This window comes from Musca domestica, unplaced genomic scaffold (genome assembly GCF_030504385.1).
Source record: "Musca domestica strain aabys unplaced genomic scaffold, Musca_domestica.polishedcontigs.V.1.1 29, whole genome shotgun sequence".
Lineage (NCBI taxonomy): Eukaryota > Metazoa > Arthropoda > Insecta > Diptera > Muscidae > Musca > Musca domestica.
In genome coordinates, this window is record NW_026712296.1 from 1,907,673 (window position 1) to 1,934,816 (window position 27,144).

Genomic DNA, 27,144 nt, shown 5'->3' on the forward strand with positions numbered 1-27,144 from the left:
AATTATAATATCAATATTTGTATCTTAATTGGTATATTTTAAAAATATGTATTCAGTTCTTTGTTGTTTCTCCTTTTTGTATCCCCGTTTGTACAGTTTCCACAGATGTCTTACGTTTATTTCGCGTTACATGTATAAAATATATTCTTAAAATTAATGCTAAACAATATCTATATATAAATTTTAAATTAAAAAATATTCATTTTTCATTTATTAAAATAATATAAAAAGAGTGTCAAATTTTAAATTAAAAAATATTCATTTTTCATTTATTAAAATAATATAAAAAAAAATGAAGTATATTATTATTATTTATAAAACACCATGCTGGTTTTCTTTCTAGAGGACATCAAATTGACCTAATATTTTCAACAGATTTTCTGTTTATAGAAAGCTTCATTGATGTTGTAGCTGAAGCTAGAATAATGCAATTGTGTTTAAATTCGAAAAATTTTCATTTGCTTTTAATTTTGGTAATTGTGGAAACTGATCTTTTAGTTAACGACGGATAGAGAACATTAAGATATACATAGAACAACTCATCTGTTTTAATTGTGATTATAGAAAATCATATTGATTTTATATGTACACATACATGTGGCGAATGCCGCATTGGTCATCTATTTATTCAATATCTTAAAGTCCTCATTGATCCCCGATGTTTGCAATATCTTGTGTGGACTTCTATAGAAAGGAAAGGTCAATAGTCGGGCGGGGCCGACAATACATATATGATACCCTACACCAATATGCATATTTAGTAGAGCTTCTGTAACAAAAGAACTTATTTGAAGTAGATCATACTACTTATCAACATTTGGTTTTAGAGCAGTTATAGTATGGTTTCAGAGGGAGTGCATGATATCACTTCCAGAAGGATAATATTCAAAAAATATATATCGGGGTTGAGTTCCACAAAATGAAAACCTATGTCCCGAAATGCACACCATTTCGACTGATTTTAACAATAAACCTGAAATCGTATTGATGACATATATGGGAACTATAGCCAAATAAGAACCAATCTTGAAAAAAATTTAACAGAGGTATTTCGGGACTATATCTGATATCTTATACCAAGGATAATTGTTCTGGAGTGCACTTTACACATGTGAGGGACTTAAAACGCTAAATCGGATGAAACATATGTAATAGAGCTATAGCTATATCTAAACCGTTTTTCACCAAATTTAATGTACTTGCTTCTAGACTGAATTCGGTCGGATGTGCCAAAATTCAGGTCATTTGGACTGATATTGGCCATTTAGTGCACAATTAATCCGAAATCGGTTGAAGCTTTATATGGGAGCTATATCTAAATCTGACCCGATTATCACCAATTTCAATAGGGTACGTCCTTGGCCCAGACAAATATTGTTTGGAAAATTTCATCTTAATCGGATAATAAATGCTACCTGCATTTTGTTTGCAAGAATACATGGGCAGACGGACGGACTGACATGAATAAATCGACTCAGAAAGAGATTCTATGAAGATCCTCAAAAGTAACTATGGATCTATCTCGCTTCCTTCTCAATTTTACAAACAAATGCACAAAAGCATAATACCCTTGTCACTATGTGGTGTAGGGTATAACAATTATTACCACAAGAACCACATTTCAATACCTTCATTTCAAATAGGCTCATGGTTGACACTTCGCTAAAACTAACTTCTAATCTAACTTAAACAAAATACGGATTTATTGATCTCCCACTCCTGGTGGAACATACTGATTGATTAGATCCTCTATGCATGCCTTTACATAGGTTTTATGCGGTTCGGCAATACTTTCCAGTTTGGGTAACATTTTCATGAGAAATAAAAAATCGGTGGAGAGATTTATGTTCTTGTGCAATTGTGTCGGGACGGATGAACTTATTGTGGTCGCACAATATTTATTGCCATTTTCCTTGCTGACACCATTTGTGGAGGCAGCGATTCCATTGCTTAACAATGTATTGGCATTTACAATGACCGGAGTGGCACTTGAATTATCGCTGCGTGTGAAGTTTAGTTTGGAATTTCCACCACTATGTAAAGAGCTGGAAACTAAACTGTGTGGCTCTTTTAGAACCAGCAATTGCTCATTGTTGTTATTGCTAACACTTAATGTGGACGTAATGGGATGGGAACTGTTACTGTTGCTGCTGTTGTTATTGACTGGTATGATTTGTGTGGTTATGATTTTGGTACGATTCTTTTTTGGTGGCAGTGTTAAAGGCAGTCTTTCGTTATTATTATCAACTTGTGTTTTCAAGCGGATATTATTTGTATTCAAGTTATCATTTATTACGGTGGGCTTTCCATTCGTATCCTGATTTGCTGTACTTGCAATTGCTCCATTGGTATTGGCCAGAGTGATGGCTAAACCATTGCCATTTGTTGTAGCAGCAGTACCTTTAGCTTGTATGCAACTTAGGATTTCCGGTAAAATTTTCTCAATTTTCTGTGGCAACTGACCATTGGTGGAGTCAGCGAAGAGTGTTAACTTTTTGGTTCCGCCACCGTTTTCTGATTTCATAAATTTATCAGCCAGCCCATTTCCATGCACATCATCCGTCTGTTTCTCTTCCATTATTAAGTACATTTTACGTTTTTGTCCGGGGGCACAATTTCCGCCCGCACCATTTCCACTGGCACAGTTAGCACCTCCGTTCCCAGTAACGCCATCAGCGCCGCTGTCATCACACTTTTCAGTTATCATATAAACTTTACGATTTTTTAAGGCCAATGCATTGGTTTTGGCCAATAGGCCGGCATTTAATGTTTTAATGGCATTCTCAGTCAATTCATCCATAGTTGGTCCATTTGAATTGGAGGTGGGCGGAGTTGTTGCGGAGCTGCTGGAGGGTAGTGATGGTGGTGGTGATTCAATGCTGCTGCTGCAATGACCATCACTGCTATGGGAAATTGTTGATGTGGCAGATGATATGGAATTTGTACGTTTCGGTGGTGGTTGTACAATTATTGACGTTTGTATGGGCAGTGCTTCCTTGGTGCTTAGCATGGAACTATTTAGAGCACAAATTCGTTTCTAGGGAGAGGAAAGTGCAAATTGATCAATTGAAGGTGTGGCAATAATAAATATTCGATTTTACCTTACCTTTAGGACTTGTTCCGTAACAATTCTATTGCTGGATGAATTGACAGCAGCGGAAGCTGTTTGAGCCTCCTTCTGCATGCGTGTCGGTGTGGTTTTTATTCGTGTCTTAGCCATTGGTGTGGATTTATGTTTTTTTCCTGGGTAATTTAATGTTGAATGTGTTACATAAGTGGATTATTTCATGAAGTTAATCTGTAAGGAAACAAGATAGAAATATTCAAATAACCATGTGGCGGATTTAATCATTTTTAAAAAATTTATTAATAAAGTATTTTGGAACAGTTAAGTGATCATATGTGTGTTGGAAGTTTTGGGTTTAATGATGTGAGAGAGAGATTTTTTATGGAAATATCATATTATAAAAGTACTAACGTAACAGGTGTCAAAAATTCTAACATAAAGGTGTCAAATTCAAATTTTGGTTCATTAGAAACAAACTTGTGTAGCGAAACTATAATTTATTCATAATATCCAACTATAACTATTGAATATAACAGAAATTTTGCGCTCTTTCTAAAAATATTGAGAGTTGGTATTGATTTATTAAGTAAAGCAAAAAGCTTTTTGGAAAGATGTGGAGGAAAGGTGTCAAGGATCACTTTATTAAGACCTGGTGTAAAACAGTTATTTTTAGAAAACTAGGGAAATGACAGAGGTAATATTCCCAATTGTATTCATCTCCAATCGTTTATTGAACATTTGCACTTATAGACGGTAATGTCTTAAAAGAATGCCGAATTAGAATTTGATCTGGGTTTTATAGAAATATTACGATGTTCAACATTTTGCCAGAAAATTCATTAATAATTTTAGACAAAAGATTTTTGCATGAAGTTCTTGACTTTATGATACCCTACACCCCTTTGCATAGTAAGTAGAGCTTCATATAATAATATAACAATTAACAAGTTAAAAAACAGTAAGTTCGGCGTGGTCGAACTTTGAAAACCCTCCACCATTTGGAACGATTTTGAAAATTTTCAAAAAATAAAATCCTTAAAATTTTAAAAATACCGAATATAGCCGTTATATTGGGGTCTATACGATGTGAACCTACATAGGCATTGTTTGCCATAAGCCATTACCATATTCAAATTCGAAATTTGAAATTAACGGAGAATAATGTAGCTAAAATCATCAAAATATCCTATATAGGGAAGTACCGTTACATCGGAGCTGTGCGAAGACCTGGACCAGCATAGACAATTTTCTGTCACAGGCTGTAGCATCCATTACGAACTTCAAATACGACATCTCAAACAATTTCGGTGGGTTTTGTACCTAAACTCGTCAAAATACCGAATATAGGGAGGTACTGATATATGGGGCCTATACTACGACCTGGGCCTGCATAGACAATTTTCTGTCACAGAATGTATGTCCCATTACGAACTTCAAATATCAAATTTGAAACAATTCCGGGGAATAATGTCGCTAAAATCATCAAAATACCGAATATAGGAAGGTGCCGTTATATGGGGGCTATACGAAGACGGGGACCTGCACAGATAATTTTCTGTCTTAGGCTCTAGTATCTATTTCTAACTTCAAATACCACATTTGAAACAATTCCGGTGAATAATGTTGCTAAAATCATCAAAATACCGAATATGGGGAGGTACCGTTATATGGGGGATATATGAAAACGTGGACCTAATACCCTTGCCACTATGTGGTGTAGGGTATAACTATTATTTCCACAAGAACCACATTTCAATACCTTCATTTTAAATAGCCTGATGGTTGACACTTCGTTAAAACTAACTTCTAATCTAACTTAAACAAAATACGGATTTATTGATCTCCCACTCCTAATAATGTCGCTAAAATCATCAAAATACCGAATATCGGAAGTTACCGTTATATGGGGGCTATACGAAGACGTGGACCTGCACAGATAATTTTCTGTTTTAGGCTCTAGTATGCATTTCGAACTTCAAATACCATATTTGAAACAATTGCGCTGAATAATGTAGCTAAAATCATCAAAATACCGAATATCGGGAGGTACCGATGTATGGGGGCTATATGAAAACGTGGACCTACATAGCCCATTTACGAACTTAACCTGCCTACTGAAAAAATAAACATGTTTGCAAAATTTTAGCCTTCTATCTCAATTCATTTGAAAGATAGCGTGATTACAACAGACAGACAGACTGACATCGCTAAATTGTCTTAGAATTTTACGCTGATCAAGAATATATATACTTTGTTGGCTCTGACGTGAGTATTTCGAGGAGTTGCAAACGGAATGGCAAAGTTAATATACCCTCCATAGTATGGTGGAGGGTATAAAAATATAACAAATCGGATGAACAATATATATCTGAACCAAATTTGATATAGTTGTTTCTAGGCTCAATTTGGTCGTAAGTGCCAAATTCCATCCCTTTGAGTTAATATTACACATTTGGTGTTTTTAGAAATTCGTACTAAAAGGGAACGAAAAGTAGTATATTATACTAAAAGTTGTATAATTTGTATTGGACAAATGGAATAAGCTAGAATTTGGAATAAAATTCACTGATTTAGTGCATAGATATACCAAAGGTTTTTTTGGAAATTCGAACTTTAAAGTTACAAATAGTTCTAAATGGTACTAAACTTCTAAAATGGTACCGTTTGCTGTGATACCATGTGAACGGATAGAGCTAAAAACTTAAAAATTTGGTATGTAAATCAATGTTGGAAAAAAGGTTTGAAATAATGAAAGTGGTTTTGGAAATGTTTACCAAGTGTGCGAACTGTACTAAATTTGGGCAGTTTGGTTTAGGGTTTAGGGTGAAGCTGGAATTTTCTAATTATTTTTAAATGTGTACTACAAGTGGACGAAAAGCACTAAATAGTACCATATTTGGTATTGGACGAACATATAGTGCCTAAAATCGGAAATTTGGTAATATTGTCGCTGTCCATGTGTAGCCTGGACATAGGGAGGTAGTTCTGGAACTGTGAATGGTACTATATTAGGTATATATTCTTAATTTGATATTTAGATTAGTGATGGTATCTGCGTCTGGGATTTGGCGGTGGTTTGGAAATGCGTCCTATGTCTGTGCGAAAAATACTAGATTTGATATTGTGATCTCTGTTGTTATCTGGAATTGAGATATGGAGGTGGGTTTCGAAATGGGTACTATAATTGTACGAAAAGTACTAAATAGTACTAGATTTGGTATTGGATGAAGAAATAGAGCCGAAATTCTAAATTCTGGTGATTGATTTGATAATGCGCACTATAATTGTTCGAATAGTATTGATGGTACTAATTTTGGGATCACTGTTGATGTCTTGGATGAAGAGATGTAGATTGTTTTAATAAGTTTGGTAGTGGGTGAAGGGTGAGGTCACTGTTGATTTCTACGGTCTATAGGTCCACATTGTGTAATGGTTTTACTAATATCCTGCTCGGTAAACTTCAACATGGAAGATTTTGAAGACATTGTGGTGTAAGAGGTAAATATTTTCCTATTATTCTTTCCGAAAAAGGAAATTCTTAATAATATATAAAACCTAGAATGTCAGAAAATCATAACATGTGCATAGTTTTTGTGTGCATGCATTGTTTTAAATAATAAACAACATAATTAAACCACTAACAAAAACTCAAAAGTCTGGCGGGGCCGACTATATGATACCCTACACCACTAATCATATTTAGTAGAGCTCCCGTAACAAAAGAATTTATTTCAAGTAGATCATACCGGTTATAATTTGGTTTCAGAGGGAATTAATATATAGGAGGCATATCCAATTTGACGGAGACATTTTAATATTTTATATCAAATAGTATTGCTACAGAGTGCATGATATCACTTCGAGAAGGATTATATTAAAAACATATATATATCGGAGCTGAGTTGCACCAAATGGAAACGTACGTCCCGATATTCACTCGATCTGGGCTGATATTACCTCTTATTTTTTGCACAACAAACCTGATATCGGTCGGATGTGCCAAAATTCAGGTCATTTGGACTGATATTGGCCATTCGGGGCCCATTTAACCCGAAATAGGTCGAAGATATATATGGAAGCTATATCAAACCAAATTTGAACCGATCTTGATAAAATTTGGCAGAATTATTTTCGAGCTGTATCTGATATCTGGTACCAAATATCAATGTATTTGCCATTTTTACTTTTTGCTCTTCGTAAGCCGGCTTAATAGCCTACAACAAACAAGTAAATAAACACAAAGCTTTACAACCCACACAAAAAACAAAACTCCCAAGTTTATGATGCAAAGCTTTGAACTTGAGTTTATTGAGAGCGGCAAGTTTTCGTTCTCACTTTATTTATGTTTTTTCGATTCAAATTTGTTGCTCTCCTGAAAGTTTCATTTGCTTGTTATTGTTGTTTTATTGTCAGACATGATTTTTATTATTAGATTGCATGTACGACGAACAACAAACAAATGGATGGATGCATTCACTTTGTTGTTGTTGCTGTTGTTTATTCTTCAATGCAGCAGAGTAACCTCAAACTTGAATATTGTATGGGCTTTGGCAGAGGCATTATTGTGTTGTTGGGTTGTATTTATGCCATCTGAATTGAATCAAGTTGAATGCGTTGTACGACAAGAGAGGGAGGCCTAGCTGCAATGTCTGCATGTAATTTTGTTTGTGTATATGTGCGTAAAGTGACGATAGTTAGTAAAATGCCTGATTTTTTCTGTCATTTATTGGCGTTGTTCTAAAAATATCAAAAATTTAGAAATGGTGAGTGTACTTAGTTTGGTGGAGGAGTTGGGGACCAACATGCAAACGATTATGTCAATACTGTGTGTGCTACAACGCATTTGGGGTAGAAACCAAAACAAAAATGATAAAATGACAAATATGTATCAGTTTTACTAGGGACCCATAATGGAAACTCAGAAGAAGTCAACATAGTTAAAATGATATAAACCCTTGAGATCGCATTGATACTACATAAGCTTCAAATCCTCAGGTACAGGCGATACTGTCCACCCAACTCTTTAAATGCATTACAGTTTTTTTATATCTCATAGAAATTGAAGGAAGTATCAGATTTATTATACCCTACAACACTTTGTGTTGGGGGTATTATAAGTTTGATTGGGCCAAAAATTATGTAACACCTCGAAATATTGGTTTCCCACATAGAAAAGTATATATGGATCTTCCTATCTCGCCGAGCTGAGTCGATCTAGCTATGTATGTCCGTCCGTCCGTCTGTCCATGTTAATTTGTAATCACTCTACAGGTCGCAATTATGGCCCGATCTTCACGAAATTTAGAATGAAGGTGGGGATAAGGTCAGAATAGAACACTATTTCTTTTGGAGATGATCGCACAAAATTTAGGTGTCGAAATGGACCAAAAACTGAAAAATTTCCTGATTTTGCAGTTGCTCTACAGGTCGCAATTATGGACCAATCGACGCGGAAATTTACATGGGGCTAAAGCTTCGGGCTGGGCAGAGGCCTTCCGATTTTGATGGTCATCGGGTAATATTTAGTGGGTGAAAAATACTATAACATTTGTGTTAAATAAAAGTCAAATTTCCATTATACCGCGAATATTTTTTGTCCCGGCGAAATCATAAATAGACGAACAGGTCAATTCTGACCGTTACGTAGATGTCGATAGTAAATATATCGGATATATATAGCGAAATATATACAATGTGTATTTACAAAGGAAAGGAATGTTAGATGGAATGCTTATATCTCAAGAATGGCTGGACCGATTTTGACAAATTTTGTAAATTCAGAATGCCGTCTTGACATGAAAGTATAAAATCTAAAAAAATCACATAAAAATAAGTCAAAAATGATCTTAATATAGATTTTTTAGTATTTTGTGACATTTTTTTTATTTTTTCATATTTTTTATCGCATGCGATTTTTTCAATTTGACTTATAATATTAAGGTGTACATTTTGTAATATTTTTCCACCTTACAACACAGGTTTGGGATATTATATACAGATTGCAATTATCGTCCGATCTTCACGAAAAGGGTAGGGTAAGGCTCAGAAGGGCTAGGCCTATTGTTTTCAAAGATGTCCGCAATATATTTAGGGGTTGAAATGGACCAACAACTAAAAATGTTTCTGATTTTGCAGCCGTTATAAAGGTCATAAATAGAAACCAAACGACACGAAATCTCGCATAAAGTTAGAGTTTAGGACAGCGGGTAGAATGGACCACTACTTTTGTCTGAAAAATACCAACATTACTTACAGGCGATAGCCGAAATGCGAACTTATGCCTTTTTTGCTGATTTCGTTGACGAATATAGCCAAATATCGTAGACAAGAAGATCGTATAGAAGAGTCTAAATTTGGAGATACAGAGGGGCCTCTTGCTTTTGGAGATGATCGCAAAATACGACGGAGTGCGTAAATATTGGGCAAATGTCCCTGGTCAAATTTCAAAAGCGAAATCTTCCAAAATGGATTTGGACATAAGAGGCTTCGAACATATTGTAGTGTTGTAGGGTATGACATAGTCGGCCCCGCACGACTATAGCCTTTGCTTACTTGTTTGAAATTTGGCATATATAAATATTTGTAAGAGGCTTGGGCACAAGTCAAAATATTTAAATATTTAATATTTAACAGATTTTCAACAAAATTCGCACATTGGAAAATTGTTACCTATACCATGTCTGAAGTATATCCAGCCCAATGAGGGTCGCTGATGGGTTCCTGGGTAGATGTACCAAATGGTTTTAGGAAATTCGAACTTTAAGGTAGCAAAAAGTTCAACAATGGTAAATAAAATTCTAAAATGGTACCATGAACGGATAGAAGTAAAATTTGAAAATTTGGTACGAGATTTAAGGTTGAAAAGTAAGTTTGATATATGAATGCTGTTTTGGAAATTTGTAATTGTTCAAAAGTTACTAAGTGGTACTAAATTGGGTATTGAGTGAAGGGATAGGGCTACAATCCTCAAATTTGAGATCTCTGTAGGTGGTTTTGGAAATGCGTCCCATATTCGTGCTAAAAGTACTAAATTTGGTATTGGGTGATGGAATAAAGCTGAAATCATGAAATTTGATATAGATGTCACTGTTGATGTCTGTGGTTAAGATACGGAGATCGTTTTGGAAATGTGTTCGAAAAGTACTAAGTGGTACTAAATTGGGTATTGGGCGAAAGGATAAAGGTGGAATGCCGAAATTTGGTATCTGCAATTGAGATGTGGAGATGGTACTGTAATTGTACGAAAAGTACTAAATTTGGTATTGGGTGCAGCAATAGATCTGAAATTTGATAGAGATGTCATTGTTGTTGTCTGCGTACTTGTTGGAAGTGTGCTAGGTGTTACTTAATTGGTTATTAGATGAGAGGATAGAGCTGGAATCCAGAAAATTTAATATTGGTGTAATATGTAAACATATATATAAATAAATCCTTGGAAGTCTGGACAAATGTTGTCGTAATTAACAAATTGTGCATTTTGAGTACTAAAAAGGACTAACACGAATCTAAAATTCTAAGATGGACTTTTCGCTGACGAAGTAGCCGGCACTTGCTAGTTGGATATAATTTTTTGGAGTAGGGCTGAACTTATGAATTTTTCTTAGAAGGTTACTGCGGGTTAGACAATGGACAGTTTTTGGAAAAACGTGGTACGAAAAGTGCATAATTCGGTATGGAGCAGAGATAGAGAGAGGATAGAGGTGGAATTAAATATTGTGGTATTAAGTTTACAGTGAGCGAGTAGCTTTTAGATACGTAGTATTTAGTCATATTATATGCTGTACAAACAGTAATGAAAGACCCCCAAAAGTTTGTTAATACATAGAAGTTAAATTTTTCCAAAAACTTAAACAAATAATATTTAAAATCAATGATTGGAAAAGAGAAACACTGCGGGTGCGCATTGGAGTTATTAACCATTTTTGCCATGAATTTCAAAAAATAAACAATTTGGATCTTTTTTAAAAAAATCCAGGTATTTCTTTTGTCTTTCGTACTTTTTTATTCATTTTGAACAAGTTAAAAAGTATCAGTCGGTTTTGCCGGCAGATATATACCCACAGCCATTGTTCGATTATTTAAAAATATTTTGATTTCTGTTATGATTATTTAAATTGTTGACCCTTCTTGGGGGAGATACCAGAAGCAGTGAACCGATATATTCCATCTGCACACCAGACCTTGGGTATATAAAAATATCACTCACTTCACATTTTATAAGAGTTGTAATTATTCAAAATTTTAACCCTTTATATAGGCCCACGTTTTCGTGCTACCTCCCAATATTTACCATTCTGATAACTTTAATCACTCTTTCAATCAAGCTTTTCGACTTCACTTCAAAATGTAGGGTATTACCAAACCCTGCTATTCAAACACAAAGTCATTTTTCTTTGTTGTTGTAGTAGGTGCGTACGCCCCATTTAGCTCCCTTCTATAAATGTTCGCTTTGTTAAGGCGCTGTTTTTCTTTCGCTGCTTTCCTATCAATTTCTTCTACTTCTTCTACCTTTTGTCTATCTTTAAAATTGTTTTAATGACTCTTCAACGTTTTGCTTGATTTTCCAGGAGGGGAGCTTCTTTGGTGGATTTTGGGAGCATTTAGCTTTTGGTCTGTTTCTATTTGTGTTTTAATCATTTTGGCATTGCTTTTGGGATGGTTGCTTTGACTGACTGGATTTTGGTTGTTTGGATGGCTGGCTGCTGCCGTCGCTGTTCAGTGCACTCAGTTTGGTATTGCAGATTTTTATGCAAGAACTTGCTGAACAAGTTTAAGGTCAAGTTTATGGTGCAAAAATACGTAGATGCAGCAACAGCAGCCAGCCAGACAGACAGACACATAAATACATACCACACAACACAGAATGACCATTCCACGGGCAATAGAATCAAATATTTTCATTTCCAAATAAGTTTTTTTTTTTCTTTTTAATCAAAGCACTACAAATCACTTGGGGGAGAATTTAAAGTAATTATTTTATCTGTCTAAATTACTGTTTTACTACCTTTTGATTCCATATTTAAATTCAAATATTTAATTATTTTTTATTTCTTATTTTTTCAAAATGTAACACAAAAAACTCCAATTGGAACGTACCGCCGAACCGTAATTGCAATTATAGCTGTGTCTAGTCTATTCCACCATGACAAAATTTTTGAAAATTGTCTTTATTATTTTTTGATTTTTTGCGAAGTGAGACGGGCCAAACCGATCTTCCTGGCTGTTCTTTGTTTACTGAACAGCCAAACTATTGGAACTCTTCGGTTGGTTCTGTTCTTTCTCTGCTTTACCATTCTTGAAGTTTTTCGTTTTTTTTTCTTTTTTGTTCTGCAAATGCAATTTTAAAAATGGATAAGAAGAAGAGCGAAAATGACAACAACAAAACGACGACAACGACAACGGTTACGTCGCCAACAATGAGAAACTTTAAATTAGATCCCGTAAAAGCCTTTCATGCCAGCAAATAAATGCATAGCATGAATGGAGGAAGTATTCGAACCATGTCCGCTCCATGGTCTGTCTGATGGAGGAAGAGAATTTATGCCTCTCATTGAATTTGCTCGCAAAAGTTCGTTCAGAATTTTGTTGTAAAGTTTGCTCTCAGCATTGCAAAAAGCCCTTTTTCGCTACTCATCCATCCCATCCATTGACCCTTAGTTGATTATGTATAAATGTTCATGTGTATAGGAAGTGCATATGTACATTATAAATTTCTGGAACTGGAGTGTAGGAGAATAAAAGTAAAAACTACCAAGAACATATTTATAAATATTTACTCAAAAGTACTCAATATTGCACTATTCACAAAATATTGTAACAAAAAATATGACAGACAAGTGATATAGCGGAACTATTAATACCCTCCCTAAACGAAATTTCGATACAAATATGAATATATGTTCAAAATTCCGCAAATCGGGCAGCACCGATACCCTTTATACCTAAACATGGGACGAAGTATCAGTCCGCCTTGCCGACAAGTCTATACCCTCAGCTATTTTCCGTTTATATAAATATATTTTGAAATCCGTTATGATTATTATACCCTCCACCATAGTATGGAGGGGTTCGAGGTTTGTATCACTTCGAAATATACATTTTAGACGCCACCAAGTATATATATTCTTGATCAGCATAAAATTCTATGTCGACTTAACGATGTCCGTCCGTCTGTGGAAATTTCTCTAGCTTCCGAACGAAATGAAGTAGGTTGATAAAATTGTACTCAAATGTGTATTATGTCTGCAGTACTTTTGTTATTGAAAATGGACCATTATATGGGGGCTATACCAACATTTAGACCTAGCCTCCATATATTGGAACCTCTCTTTTTTCGGTCTTTTGGTGATTTAAGCGACATTATTCATCGGAAATGTTTAAAAATTGGTATTTGAAGTTTGTAAAGGGTACTTCAGCCTAAGACAGAAAATTGTCTGTGCAGGTCCACGTCTTCGTATGGCCCCCCCACGGTACCTCCCGATATTCGGTATTTTGATGATTTTAGCGACATTATTCACCAGAATTGTTTCAAATTTGATATTTTAAGTTCATAACGGATACTACAGAAAACTGTCTCTGCAGGTCCACGTTTTCATATAGCGCCCAAATAACGGTACATCCCGATATTCGGTACTTTGATCATTTAAGCGACATTATTCCCCGGAATTGTTCAAATTTGGTATTTGAAGTTAATAATGGGTACTACAGCCCATGACAGAAAAATGTTTGTGCAGGTCAACGTCTTCGTATAGCCCTCATATAACGGTACCCCCGATATTCGGTATTTTGTTGATTTTAGCGACATTATTCACCGGAATTGTTTCAAATTTGTTGTTTGAATGGATACTACAGCCTATGATAGAGAATTATCTGTGCAGGTCCTCATCTTCGTGTAGCCCCAATACCTCCCTATATTCGGTATTTTGATGATTATAGCTACATCATTCACCGATTTTTTATTCAAGTTTCGCATTTGAATGTAGTAATGGGTTACGACAAAAGTTGCCTATGCAGGTCCACTTCGTCGTATAAACCCTAATATAACGGCTACATTCTGCAATTTTAAGATTTTAACAGAATTTTAACGGATTTTAAAATTGCCAAAATCGTTGAAAATGGTGGGGGTATTCAAGATCGGCCCGGCCGAACTTACGGCTTTTTACTTGTTATAAATATTCAAAATTTTGAGTCTTAATGGGGGAGGCTCTGACTTAGTTGGCCAGTACTTTCCATTTCGAATCGGACCTAAGCCGGATAAAAATATTACAACGTGCCAGATTTGGATTATATCGACTACTTCCTTAACTTAACTAACGGACCGCGTTGCCGGCCCCCAGTTTTAGTCTTAAATGCATAAAAAGCATAATAATTCGCAGATCTGGCTCATGTATCGGTAGATTTATAGCGTTTTTATGTGAGAATCAGAAACCCAAATGATTGGCATATATATTAAAAAGTATATATCAACTGTTTACAATCGTCCTATTTAAGACCCTCTCTAAACCCAAATTAGCAACGCACATTTTATGCCAAATCGAAATAGGTCAAATCAGGAGGTACCTTTATATGGGCGCTACTTCAAAATATTGACGACAAAAACTTTCTGCGAAAAGGTCTTCTAGAAGGTCTTAGAAGCTAAGATGCCAAATAATTGACAAAATATGGTCAAAATCCAGGAAATAGCTGAAATCAGGGGATACCTTTGTATGAGGATTATACCAAAAAGTGGGCCTATACTCATATTTTGAAAGAATCTTTCTAAATCTTTCTAAAATATCAAATTACCAAACTTGAGGAAATTAGCTTCAAAGAGTATGGCTAAATATAAAAAATACGCTAAATCGGGGTTCTCCCCTTTATGGGGGCTGTCGACCGACATGACCCATATTTTGTACAAATAATTCTACGTGTAACCAATAGGAATGCATCAAAATTAAAACTCTTTCGATACATTTACGGAGTATAGAACAAAATATTTGAGGCCCTTTGTATATGGTTAATACTATAAATAATGGCTCCTAAATATGTTTGGCCCAAAAACCCAAAATTCTTTTAGGATTTTTATCTACTAACCAAATACTATTCAATTAGAATTTTCCAATCCAATTTTTCTGTTACACGGTGTAAATACTCACGAAAGCATAAAACGGTACATGCGATTTAAGGTATCTTTATTTTATAACTTTTGGAAAATGTTGAAATGTGAGTGCGGTACCAAAAATAGTCGAGCGAAGTATTCCATTTTCATGCTCCATCTCACGCACATTTCAAAATTTTTTAAAAATTATCACATAACTCATATAACGTGAAGGAAGTAACCAATATAGTCCAAACCTGACAAGTTGCAATATTTATTTATGTCCGATACGATACAATGGACAATATTCGTTCATTCCTTCGGAGTCTACTACATTTTGGGTCAACAATTTAAATAATCATAACAGAAGTAGAAATATATCCAAATAATCGAACATTGGCTGAAGTCGGCTAACTGACTGATACTTTTTAACTTCTTTCATTAGCACTACATGAAGTGGAATACTACGGTCCACTGTATGTGGTACATCACGCACATTTGAGTATTTTCTGAAAATTATCTCATATAAAGTACAGGAAGTAGACGATACAGGAGAAATCTTGCACCTTGTAATATTTATATCAGACCCACCCTTTCGGAACCTCCCTCATACTATTGTAGAAAAATTTAAAAATGAAACACATTCCATATGCTCAATTTTTAGTCCAACGAAGATGATGTCATTTTTATACCCTACCACCTTAACCCGGTACGCTTCGCTACCCCTTTTGATTTTATATGCTTTCAAAATTTTATTTACGAATATATGTTGGATAAAAAAAAAATTAAAAATTAAAAAAAATATTGCACTACTTTAATGCGTTAATAAGCAAACCCATTAGAAAAGCAGTAACATGACATGCATACACGAAGGGCTTGTCCTTTGGATTTATTTATTTCATAGCAAATACCAAGCGTGCAGGAAACTGCAATTTTTTGAAGTTGAGTTTCATTTCTATTGCAAATTAGTGAATTCGAGGTAGCAACATACTTCCCCGTAATAAGCGTATTTCAAAAAATTGTTGTGTTGTTTTTTAGTTTTAGCCTAAGGCGTTGTGGGTCAATGGTTCTTATTAAAATCATATCCCAATCTGATCCGATTTAAATATAATTTTAAAAAATTTACTTTTACACCAAATTCCGCCACAACTTTCATATTTCATTGAAATTGGTGCGTCAAATATGTGAAATCGGCCGATAATATATATATATATATATGGGAGCTATATCCAATTCTTAACTAATTTCCAATTAATTTATCACATTTATTATTATAAACAAATTCCGCCACACATTCTGAATTTCATTGCAATCGTGTTTGGTGCATAACATGTATGAAGTCGGCCGAAATATATATGTTAGCTATACGCAAACCTCAACCGATTTCAATATAATATGGCAATTTTTTTTTTTTTTTTTTGGTGCCACATTTCGTCTCTCTCGCTTTGGATGCATCAAATATGTGAAATCGGCCGAGAATATATATCGGAACTATATCCAAATCTGAACCGATTTTAATATAATTTGAAAAATTTATTTTCTAATCAAAATCCCGTCACATATTCCAAATTTTTTCGGAATCGAACATACATATCGTGTATGGTGCATAAAATACATGAAATCGGTCGAAAATATATATGGAAGCTTTACCAAATCTGAACCGATTTCAATATAATTTGTGAAATCAATTTTTTAGATAACATCCATCACACGTTTCAAATTTTATTGAAATTTGGGATACATAGCGTGTTTGGTGAATCAAATGCTTGAAATCGGCCGAAAATATATATGGGAGCTATATCCAAATTTAAACCGAATTCAATATAATTTGGCAACTTAATTTTTGTTCCAAATTCCGTTACGCATTCCAAATTTGGAGACTGTGTCTGTAATCGATCAATAGTTATGTGACACAAAATCTAAATTTTTGGGAGGTACCTCCGATTCTGATGCTATATCTCCACATCCAAGTGGAATTTCAAAAATGTATATAGCCTATGTTACTTTGAGGCGATGTTGCGGTATACATGCAAATTTTCAGGAAATCTATTCAGCGGTTTTCGAGTCCATAAATTACAAACAAACAAACAAACATACAAACATTTTCCTCTTTTATCGATATAGATAACACATAGAGGTAAGGGTATTATGTCTTTGTGTATTTGTTTGTAACATGGAGAAGGAAGAGAGATAGACCTGTAGTTACTTTTGAAGATATTCATAGAATCACTTTCTGGGTCGATTTATGCATGTCAGTCAGTCCGGCTATCCGTCCGTTCATGTATTTTTGTAAACAAATTGCAAGTCGCATGTATTATCCGATGGAGATGAAATTTTGCAAACAATATTTGTTTGACCCAAGGACGAACCCGAAATTGGTGATAATCGGCTAAGATATAGCTCCCACATATATCTTCAACCGATTTTGGCTTATTTGTGCACCAAATGGCCAATATCAGTCCAAATGATCTGAATTTTCGGTACATCCGACCGAATTCAGTCTAGAAGTGACTACCTTAAATTTGGTGATAATCGGTTCAGATATGGCTATAGCTTCCATATACATGCTTCATCCGATTTGGTGTTTAAGTCTCCCACATTCGTAATATTCACCCCACAAGAATGATCACACATCCGGCCGAATTCAGTCTAGAAGCAATTACGTAAAATTTGGTGAAAATAGGTTCAGATATACCTACGACTCCCATATATATGTGTCATCCGCTCTCAAGCGTAATATGCACTCTACGTCAATGATATTTGGTTCCAGATATCAGATACAGCTCAAAGATAAATGCCTTAAATTTTGTCAAGATCGGTTGGATATGGGGGCTATATATCCTTAATCCGATCTCATGTTTTTGTCCAAATAATGACTAATATCAGCCCAAAGGGAGTGAATTTCGGGACGTACGTTTCCATTTGGTGGAACTCGGCTCCGATATCTATTTCTTTAATATAATCCTTCTCGAAGTGATATGATGCACTCTATAGCAATGACGATAAAAATGTAAGCGAGGTTGGTACCTCTCCACAAACCGAGAGTCAATATAATAAAAAAAATTAAAATTTAGAAAAACCAAAAAGAAAAAAACTCAAAAAGTCTGCAATCAAAATGATTCGCAATTTCGAAAGTGGTTAAAAATATCCAAGGTTCCAGAAGGAACAAACAAGTTATTGGTAGGTAAATGATTTAAGTTATACCCATATGTACCTATATACGAGAAATCCATGGCATTACCAGCCCAATAAATTCCATTGTAGCTTCGTTCAATGTAAAAAATCACTCTCACATTCCGAAAACACTTGGAAATGTCTACCTTCCTATCAGTCGCTTCTCTACTATCCCAAGCAGAAAAATTCTGCTGCAATGATTCAGCGTCTCCCCCTGGCATTGAAAAATGTGTTGCTGCTGCTGCTGCTGATGATGATGTTACTGTTGTTGTTATTGCAATTATTAGTATTGTCATCGGTGTTGTGTTATTCCAGCTTTACGACATTTGTGTTTTCCTCTCTATTTCTTGTTTGCATTTGAAGTTCTATGCCTAAAAGTTCGATAACCTTTGACTTTGAATGTAAAAGCATTTTTCAGAGTGGATTTTCCACATCGACACAAAAAGAGACGCGAAGAATAAACCGGAGAAGCTCTCTTGCAACAGAATGCTATCGCACAAATGGAGGATGGTAGAATAATCTCGTAAAAGTTCGCCTAGCTGCTTGTCTATTCGTATATCGTGTGGCATTCTTTGGCAGCAATGTCAGAACATAGAACTATTCTCTCACATTATGTAGTGGAAAGCTCCCATTTTGATGCGAGAAAAAGCATTCACGCTGAAGCTTCATGAAGAAAATGCAGTCAGGCAAACACAACGATTTAAATGGCAGACAGACGAACCCCACCAAATATAAGCGGGTTTGGTCTTGGGTTGTGATTTGTAACAAGTCTGCGAGACAGAGCATTTTCTTGGGAAAACTAGTTTTCTGTAATTGAAGAATACTCTTACAAATGTCTCAATAAACCTGTATTGATTTAGTAATGTTTCGTAATACTCTTTTAAAAGTGTTCGTCTTTAATCGGGCTTAATGAAATTAGACGCATATCATATCTTCAGTTTTACGGACACGGAGAGTGTACTAAAAACAATAAAATGGGGTTATATTACAGTTGGAGCTTTCTTCTTTAAAATCAGTCAAACATAAGTGAATTATGTTGTTATGTATGATAAACAAGCAAGGGCCCGCTACATCGTCATCGAAAAGTCCACCTTAACATTTTAAATTCCTTCCAACAGTTCGTGTTAAGTCTTTTAGTACCCTCAGTCATACGACTACAGAGGGTATATATCTGTTCATACGGCCAAAGCGTGTCTCATTGAAATAAGGGTCTTAGACCCTAGGTCTCTTTGGACCAAATCCGTTTCAGGAAATTTGGAGTCGATCTAGCGATGTCCGTCCGTCCGTCTGTTTGTCTGTCTGCTTGCTGGTGCGCACGATAACTCTCGAAGGGAGTATCCGACTTGATCCAAACTTGGTACTTCGTAATAATATTATCGAACATAGATTGAGTTCATCGGTCCACTCCTTCTGGTACCTCCCCCAAATAAGACCGAAATTTTCAAAAAAAAAAAAAAAAAAAAAAATATTTTATTGCACAGAAAGAGAAAGGATAATCTGATTTTGCTCAAACTTTGCAAATCCTAATACCGGGGTACTAGGTCAGGTGTGAAAATGGACAATATCAGTCCACTCCATCAAATAATTCCCCCGCAAAGGGTGAACATTTTGAATAATTATAATTCCGAAATAAGCATCCGATTGTCTTCAAATTACACATATCACAATATTTTTACTACTTCAAGGTCTTGTATAAAGATGGAATATATCGGTCTACTCCTCCTGGTACCCCCCCACAAAGGGTCAAAAATTTGAATATCTAGAAGTTCATAAAACGTAAAGTTAACATCCGATACCATTCAGACTTGGTACATCTCAATATTTCCACCAGCACGAGATCTGTTATAAAGATGGTAGAGATCGGACCAATCTTTCTGGTACCTCTACCACAAAATATTGATTAACTAAGTCGATTATAAAATCCAAAATAATCATCCGGTTCTCTTCAAATTTCACATATCCCATTACTTCTACCAAGATCTACTGTGAAGACGGAATATATCGCTCCACTCCGCCTAGTAACTCCCCCACAAAGGTTCAAAATTTTGAATATCCTTAAAGCTTATAAAACGTGAATTTAAAATCCGATTCCATTCAGACTTGTTACATCTCAATTTTCCCATCAGTACAAAGATCTTGTATGAGGATGGTAGAAATCGGAACATGGCTTCTGGAACCACCCCCACAAAGGGTCAAAATTTTGAATAACTAAAGTGATCATAAAATCCGTAATAAGCATTCGCTTCTCTTCATATCTCAACATCAGCAGAAATGGTTCGAAAAAGTAAAGAAGCGACTTGATCGAAAGCCGCGTCGCAGTGGCCGAAAAATAGCTCGTGAACTGAACATATCGAAACATTCCATTCGGCAAATATTAAAAAATGATTACCCCAAGCTCATTTTTTAATGTTTGCCGAATGGAATATTGCCTTTGAAATTCCAAAAAGTGCAAGAACTTACACCGCAACAGAAAGAAAATAGACTCAAAAGAGCTAAAGAGTTGGCCGAAAGTGGTCAAGCCCCGAATTTGGTTTTCTCCGATGAGAAAGCATTGGCTTCCAGCAGTTTGTAAACAAACAAAATTATCGTGTTTACTTGCCTGTAAATGTGCACCTTCGGTTGGTCACCAGAACTCAAGCGCCGGCCGCTTTAACAGGCGACTGTCGCTCTCTGTTCATTTTAATCGACCATGGCATCAGAATAAATGCCGAATATTATCGCGAAAATATTCTGGAGGCTGTATTAAAACCTTGGTCACGCAAACATTTTGGCCGCAAACCTTGAACATTCCAACAGGACTCAGGACCATCGCATTCAGCACGCACCACAGTGGCCACAAAAATCTCCGGATTCCAATCCGTTGGACTATTGGACTAAAAAATTCCAAAGTGCCGATCACCTCAAACAAGCGCTTCGCCGGGAATGGGCAAAAATACCGCAGAGCAACACTCGGGCAGCGTGTGACGGTTTCATTGGCCGTTTGAAGGCCATAATTCGTGCCAATGCTGACTAATTCGAACAAATCTAAACTTATTCTAAAATTTGATGCTATTTCCGACATTGTTTGCTTTCATTCAATAAAATTTAAAAAAAAAAATATTAAAATTATGTCGTTTGACTTTGTTGCAGATATTAAATCTAACCCTGTATTTCCATCAACACAAGATCTGTAATAAAGATGGTAGATATCGGACCATATCTTCCGGTACCTCCCCTTCAAAGGTTCAAAGATTTGAATACATTTTTAGTACATTTAATACAATTATAGTACTCATTTCTCAATCGAAGGCACAAACAGTGACATTGATATCAAATTTGAAGATTCCAGTCCTATTCCTTCACCCAATACGAAATTTAGTACGCACAATCATAGTAGACATTTCCAAAACCACCTCCATATCTCAAAAGAAGGCATCAAGAGTAATCTTAATACGAGTAAAAAATTTCAGAATTTTATCTCCATCCCTTTACCCAATACTAAATGTAGTACCATTCAGTACAATTATAGTACACATTTCCAAATCTCAATTCCAACAGAGACCTCAAAATCAAATTTTAGAATTCCAGCCCTACCATTCAGTTTTTAGTACCATTTAGGACTTTTTGTACAAATATAGGACACATTTCCAAGCCACTGCCAAACCTCAGACACTGATATCATCAGTAATCTAGATATCAAAATTTAGAATTTTACCCAATACCAAATATAGTACCATCCAGTACTTTTCGTACAATTATAGTACACAATCAATCTCCAAATGCCCAGGTCAGATTTCAAGCACTATCTGTTCACCGAATACCTAATTGTACCAAATATAGTATTATTTAGTACAAGTGTATTACACATTTCCAAAACCCCCTTCATATATAAAACGTACTTTCTACCTTGATTCTTATACGAACTTTCAAGTTTTAGCTCTATCCGCTCATATAATACCAAATGATACTATTTTAGAAGATTAGTACAATTTTAGTACACTTCGAAACCTTAAGGTTCGAATTTCCAAAACCCCTTTGGTACATCTTTCCTGCACTCCATCAGTGACTCTCATTCAAAATAACATTCCGTTTGTGCAATACAAAGTATTCAATTTTTAGTACTTTTCGTACCTTTTTGGTACGAATTTCATAAAACGCAGATTTAAATTTTTCGCAAAACCTTGAATTTTTCTGGGGGAGTATAAGAAGGATTGGACCGATATTGCTTATCAACGAATTTGTTCAGTAAAATTTTTAAAAGTTTGAAACAAATCGGACAGACAGACGGACATCGTTAGAATGTCTCCAAATGTCCCAAAACGGATTTCGAAAACTTGAAAGAATGTAAAAATGTCACTGCGATAACCTATTTATCCTTTATGGTATACAAGAAATCCAAAATTGGTAGATTCTTGCAAGTTTTGGAACAAAGCAAAGATGATCAAAAAATTCAAAAATTGGTATATTCTTGCTGGTTTTGGAACAGATAGAGCAAAGATGATTTATGACACTCTGAGGGTAAATTAACGATATATTCGTAGTTAACACATTATTCCCATCCCTGCCAAGCAGCGAACGACAGATGTTATTTTGGTAATACTCAAAAAACTCGATACAAACAGCCAAATAAATAACTGCATAAAAAAGCTTTTTAAAATGTTTTTTTTTTATTGATTCCATCATTGGACCGGCATTTTTTATACTGTCTGGCCGTTAAGCCCGAAAGAGAAAGCTTGAATGCAGTTCCACGGGCAGTTTAAAAATGAGAGCATTTAAACAATATAACCACGCCAGTAAGGAAATGAAACATTGAGAACGTTTTACGTTGAGGAAGTTTTACTTTTATTTTGTTGCTTTGTCGATGTTCGTGGTAAGGACGAAACTGAAAGAAAGCTTTTCAATTCCCAGCAGGAGGGTTTGTTTGAACTGTGGCGGGTCATATATCGTGGTTTTTTAATTTAGCGAGGGTATGGTGTTGTTATTTGTGTTATTGTTGTTGTTCTTATTCTGACGACATTATGCATTTCCAATGAGGGAGGACGTATCGAAAGAGTTGTTGAAATAAAAATAATGAACTTGTTTTGTTTTGTTTCATTCGGGGTTCAATTTGAAACCGACATGGGGACAGTTGCAGAGAATAATTTCAGGCACAAATAAATACATACATGTGTATTAACCACGTAGTCGATTATGTTTAGTGTTGTCATTGCAGATTAATTTCTCCTTGAATATATTTTTGAACTCGTCAGATTCTCGAAATTTAGAATAAGCGTCACTCACAATGTGCAGGTGAGTGATAACACGGATATTTAAAATATACCTACCAAGTGCATTTGTAATCGGTCTATCGATGTGGGTCCGTCCGTCTGTCTGTCTGTATTAGATGAAATATGAAATGCTTCGGTCGACTATATCTGGACATTACTCACATTTTAACAGTTTCTAAAAATTATCACATATCTCATATAAAGTGAAGGCACGTCACAATATTTTTGTCATATTTATTTAGGTCCAATACCAAATGGACAATATTGGCCCATTTCTTTGGAACCTACTCCATAAAGGGTGAACAATTTGAATAATCATAACACAGGTTTCAATATATTTTAATAATCACTGATGGTGTGCAGGATAGATGTACCTAAGGGGTTTCGAATTTTAAGGTAACAAAAAGTTGTAAAATCGTACTAAACTTCTAAAATACCAAATGGTTAGGCTAAAATTTGATACGAGACTTAAGGTTGGGAAATTTGATATATGAAGGTAGTTTTGGAAATGTGTACTAATTGTGCGAACTGTACTAAATTTGGAACTGTTTGGAATATTATGTAGTGGTCCCTGTTGGTAGTAGGTTGTGATAAAGAGGTGGATTGAAATTGTTATTGTATTTGTTGTTTTAATTGTACGAAAGGTACAGAATGGTACCATATTTGGTATTGAGTGAAGGAATAGAGACACAATTCGGAATTTTGATGTTTAGATTATTGATGGTACATATTTTTTGCGATTTGGCCGTGGTTTGGAATGCGTCCTATATTCGTACGGAAAATACTAAATAATACTATGTTTGGTACAATTTGGTATTGGGTGAACATACAGTGCTTGAAATCTGTCGCTGTTTATGTGTAGCTTGGACATGTGGAGGTAGTCTCGGAAATGTGTACTATATTTGGTATTGGACGAAGAGATAGAGATAAAAATCTGAATTTTGATGTTTAGATTATTGGTTTGGAAAAGCGTCCTATATTTATACGAAAAGTCCTAAATGGTACTTAATTTGGTATTAGGTGATATTGAGGTCTCTGTTGGTATCTAGTGGTGGTTTTAGAAATGTGCGCTATAATTGTACGAAACGTACTAAATTTGGTACAGAATGAAGGAATAGAGCTGAAATGAGGAAATTCGATATAGATGTCACTGTTGGCGTCTACGGTTGAGATATGAAGGTGGGGTTGGAAATGTACACTACAATTATTTGAAAAGTTTTAATTGGCACTAAATTGGGTATTGGGTAAAGAAAGAGAGCTGGAATCTCAGCATTTGATATTGAGATCTCTGTTGATATCTGGAATTGAGATATGTGTACTATAATTGTACGAAAACTACTAGATTTGAGACTGGGTGAAGGGATTGAGAAAATATTCTGAATGGTATCAGTGTTTGAGGTTTGCAGTGGTTTGGAAATGTGTCCTATATTTGTTCGAAGAGTCCTAGGTGTAGGTATAGGAATCTTAAAATTTAATGTTGAGGTCTCTGTTGGTATATGGAATTGAGATATGGATTTTTTTGAAATGTGTGCTATAATTGTACAAAAAGTTTTTCCAAATTCATACTAGAAGTGTACGAAAAATACAAAAATGTACTACATTTGGTACCATTTTGTATCATGTGATCGGTTAGAGCTAAAATTTTGGAATGAGAATCATTGTTGAAGAGTAGGGTCGATGTAGGGAGGTAGTTTTGGAAGTGTACGGTACTAAATTTAGTACAATTTGAATTTGGAGAAACGGATGGAGCTGGAATTATGAAATTGGAGATTAACATCACTGGCGAAGTGTAGGATTCGGATATCGAGGAAGTTTTCGAAATCTGTAAATATGTGCACGAAAAGTTCTAAAAGGTAATAAATTTGGTACAATTCCCAGTTGGAAATTCTGAAATTTAGAAATAAGATTACTATTGCATTTAAGGACTGGATAATATAGGTAGTTTTGGAAATTCGTACTTTTACGTATTAAATGGAACTAAATTTGGTACAATTCGAATTTTGAGAGAATCAATAGAGCTGGAATCCTTAAATTTGGAAATACGATTACACTTGCATTGTAGGATTGAGGTATGTTGGTAGCTTTTTTAAATGTGTACTTATGTGCACGAAAGGTACTGAATTGTACTAAATTTGATATTGCGTGTATGGATACCGCTACCGCATTAGGAACACTGTTTGGGTGTAGGGTTAAAATTTGGAGGTAATTTTGGTAATACATACTAAAAAGTACTAAGTGAAAGTCTAAAATTTGGCATTAGGATGAACTTTTGTGCGGCTTGGTTGATACTTGGCGAGGGATTTGGAAGTACGTACTAAAAAGTACAGTATTTGAGAAATCAATGGAGCTGGAATTCTTAAATTTGGAGTGATGGTTTTTGATGTCATGTAGGATAGACAAACTAAAGAGTTTTTTTTCGAAATTCGAACAACGCGTATACCATTAGTGCTAAAATGTACATTTGGTACAATTTAATACGGAAACGGATTGAAATTTGCTGTGAGAGCCTGCAAGAATCTATTAGATTTGAAGTTTTTCGATATCATGAAAGGAAAATCGGTTATGGTAGTAAAAACTTTTACATTATTGGAGTTCTGGAACAGACCAAATATTGCAAACAATTTTCAATGGTATAGACATTAGGAGCATTAACCATACGATCTCAAAGTTTCAATCGACATCCCTAACATTTTGTCTCACAGTGTTGTACCCAGTACCTTAAAAGAACAAAACTTCCGGTCGACAATGAGAGTTGTGTTAAAGTTCAATTTTAAATGAGAGTTCACGCTGAGTACCAGACATGGCGAGGTAATGGAAGGATGGACGGATGGTTGAATGAATGCATGGTGGTGACATTTGCAAATCTGCAGACCTAAGACAATTTGGCCCTTTGGCAATATTTTCAATAATCGCAAGCGTCTTTTACTGAGAACTTTGACAACACACTACACTGAGGGAGTTTGACAAGTTGAAGTTCAACAAACTTTTGTTTCATCATCTAAGTGTTGCGTACGTTTATTAATACATATGTACCTGGGCAAGTACACACATGTATTTGCGTCTATATACAACAACACACTTTGAAATAAATATTATTATTATTTTTTAAAGAACTTTGATGAAGAACGGTTCGTAAAATAAACGTAAAGCTTTGACAAAAGCTTGTTTCAGACGCTAAATGTTTTATTTCCCTACCGGCATTTTACTCATATGTACCTACCTACCTGTACACAATCTCAATTCCACAAATTTCAAAACTTTTCGCCATTCAAGCAACCACACATGTCTTCTGTTTATCGGTAGGTGGGTATTTTGTTGCTGCCACAATAATAACGTTTAGCCACCATTCTCATCGGCTTATTTCATTCAATTGCACACACATACTTACATGGGCAGGTTCCTGCTATTCATATGAGACGTCTATTCGGACGGGCGGTGTTTATTTATTTGTCTGGACTTTAGGTTTGCTTCTTTGTCGTTAAGTTTCCTTTCGATTGCAATACGCAATTGCAGTTTGGCCTACAAATTCTGAACTTCTGAATTTTTATTAAAAAATTATTATTTGTTAATCCTTTCTTTTC

General features: G+C 35.2%; 1 protein-coding gene across 3 annotated transcripts; it reads right to left on the bottom strand.

The window, feature by feature from the left end:
* LOC101899644 (mucin-1) lies at nt 1-27,144 on the bottom strand. 3 transcript variants are annotated; one of them, XM_005186625.4, is made up of 3 exons: nt 26,952-27,144; nt 3,107-3,298; nt 1-3,037 (listed from the first exon to the last, which is right to left on the bottom strand). In XM_005186625.4, exons 2-3 carry the CDS (start codon nt 3,218-3,220, stop codon nt 1,703-1,705), a joined length of 1,449 nt encoding a protein of 482 aa, XP_005186682.1. In that variant the 5' UTR covers nt 3,221-3,298; nt 26,952-27,144; the 3' UTR covers nt 1-1,702. The 3 variants fall into 3 exon arrangements, with proteins under 3 accessions (XP_005186682.1, XP_011293819.1, XP_058980462.1); XM_011295517.3 differs by lacking the exon at nt 26,952-27,144 and adding an exon at nt 12,164-12,309; XM_059124479.1 differs by lacking the exon at nt 26,952-27,144 and adding an exon at nt 11,918-12,077.

Excerpts from the sequence above, each read along its gene's own strand:
- LOC101899644 (XM_005186625.4), bottom strand. The coding sequence starts at position 3,220 with ATGGCTAAGACACGAATAAAAACCACACCGACACGCATGCAGAAGGAG. Across the intron at positions 3,038-3,106 it reads TTACGGAACAAGTCCTAAAG|AAACGAATTTGTGCTCTAAA; the intron begins GTAAGGTAAAAT and ends TCCTCTCCCTAG.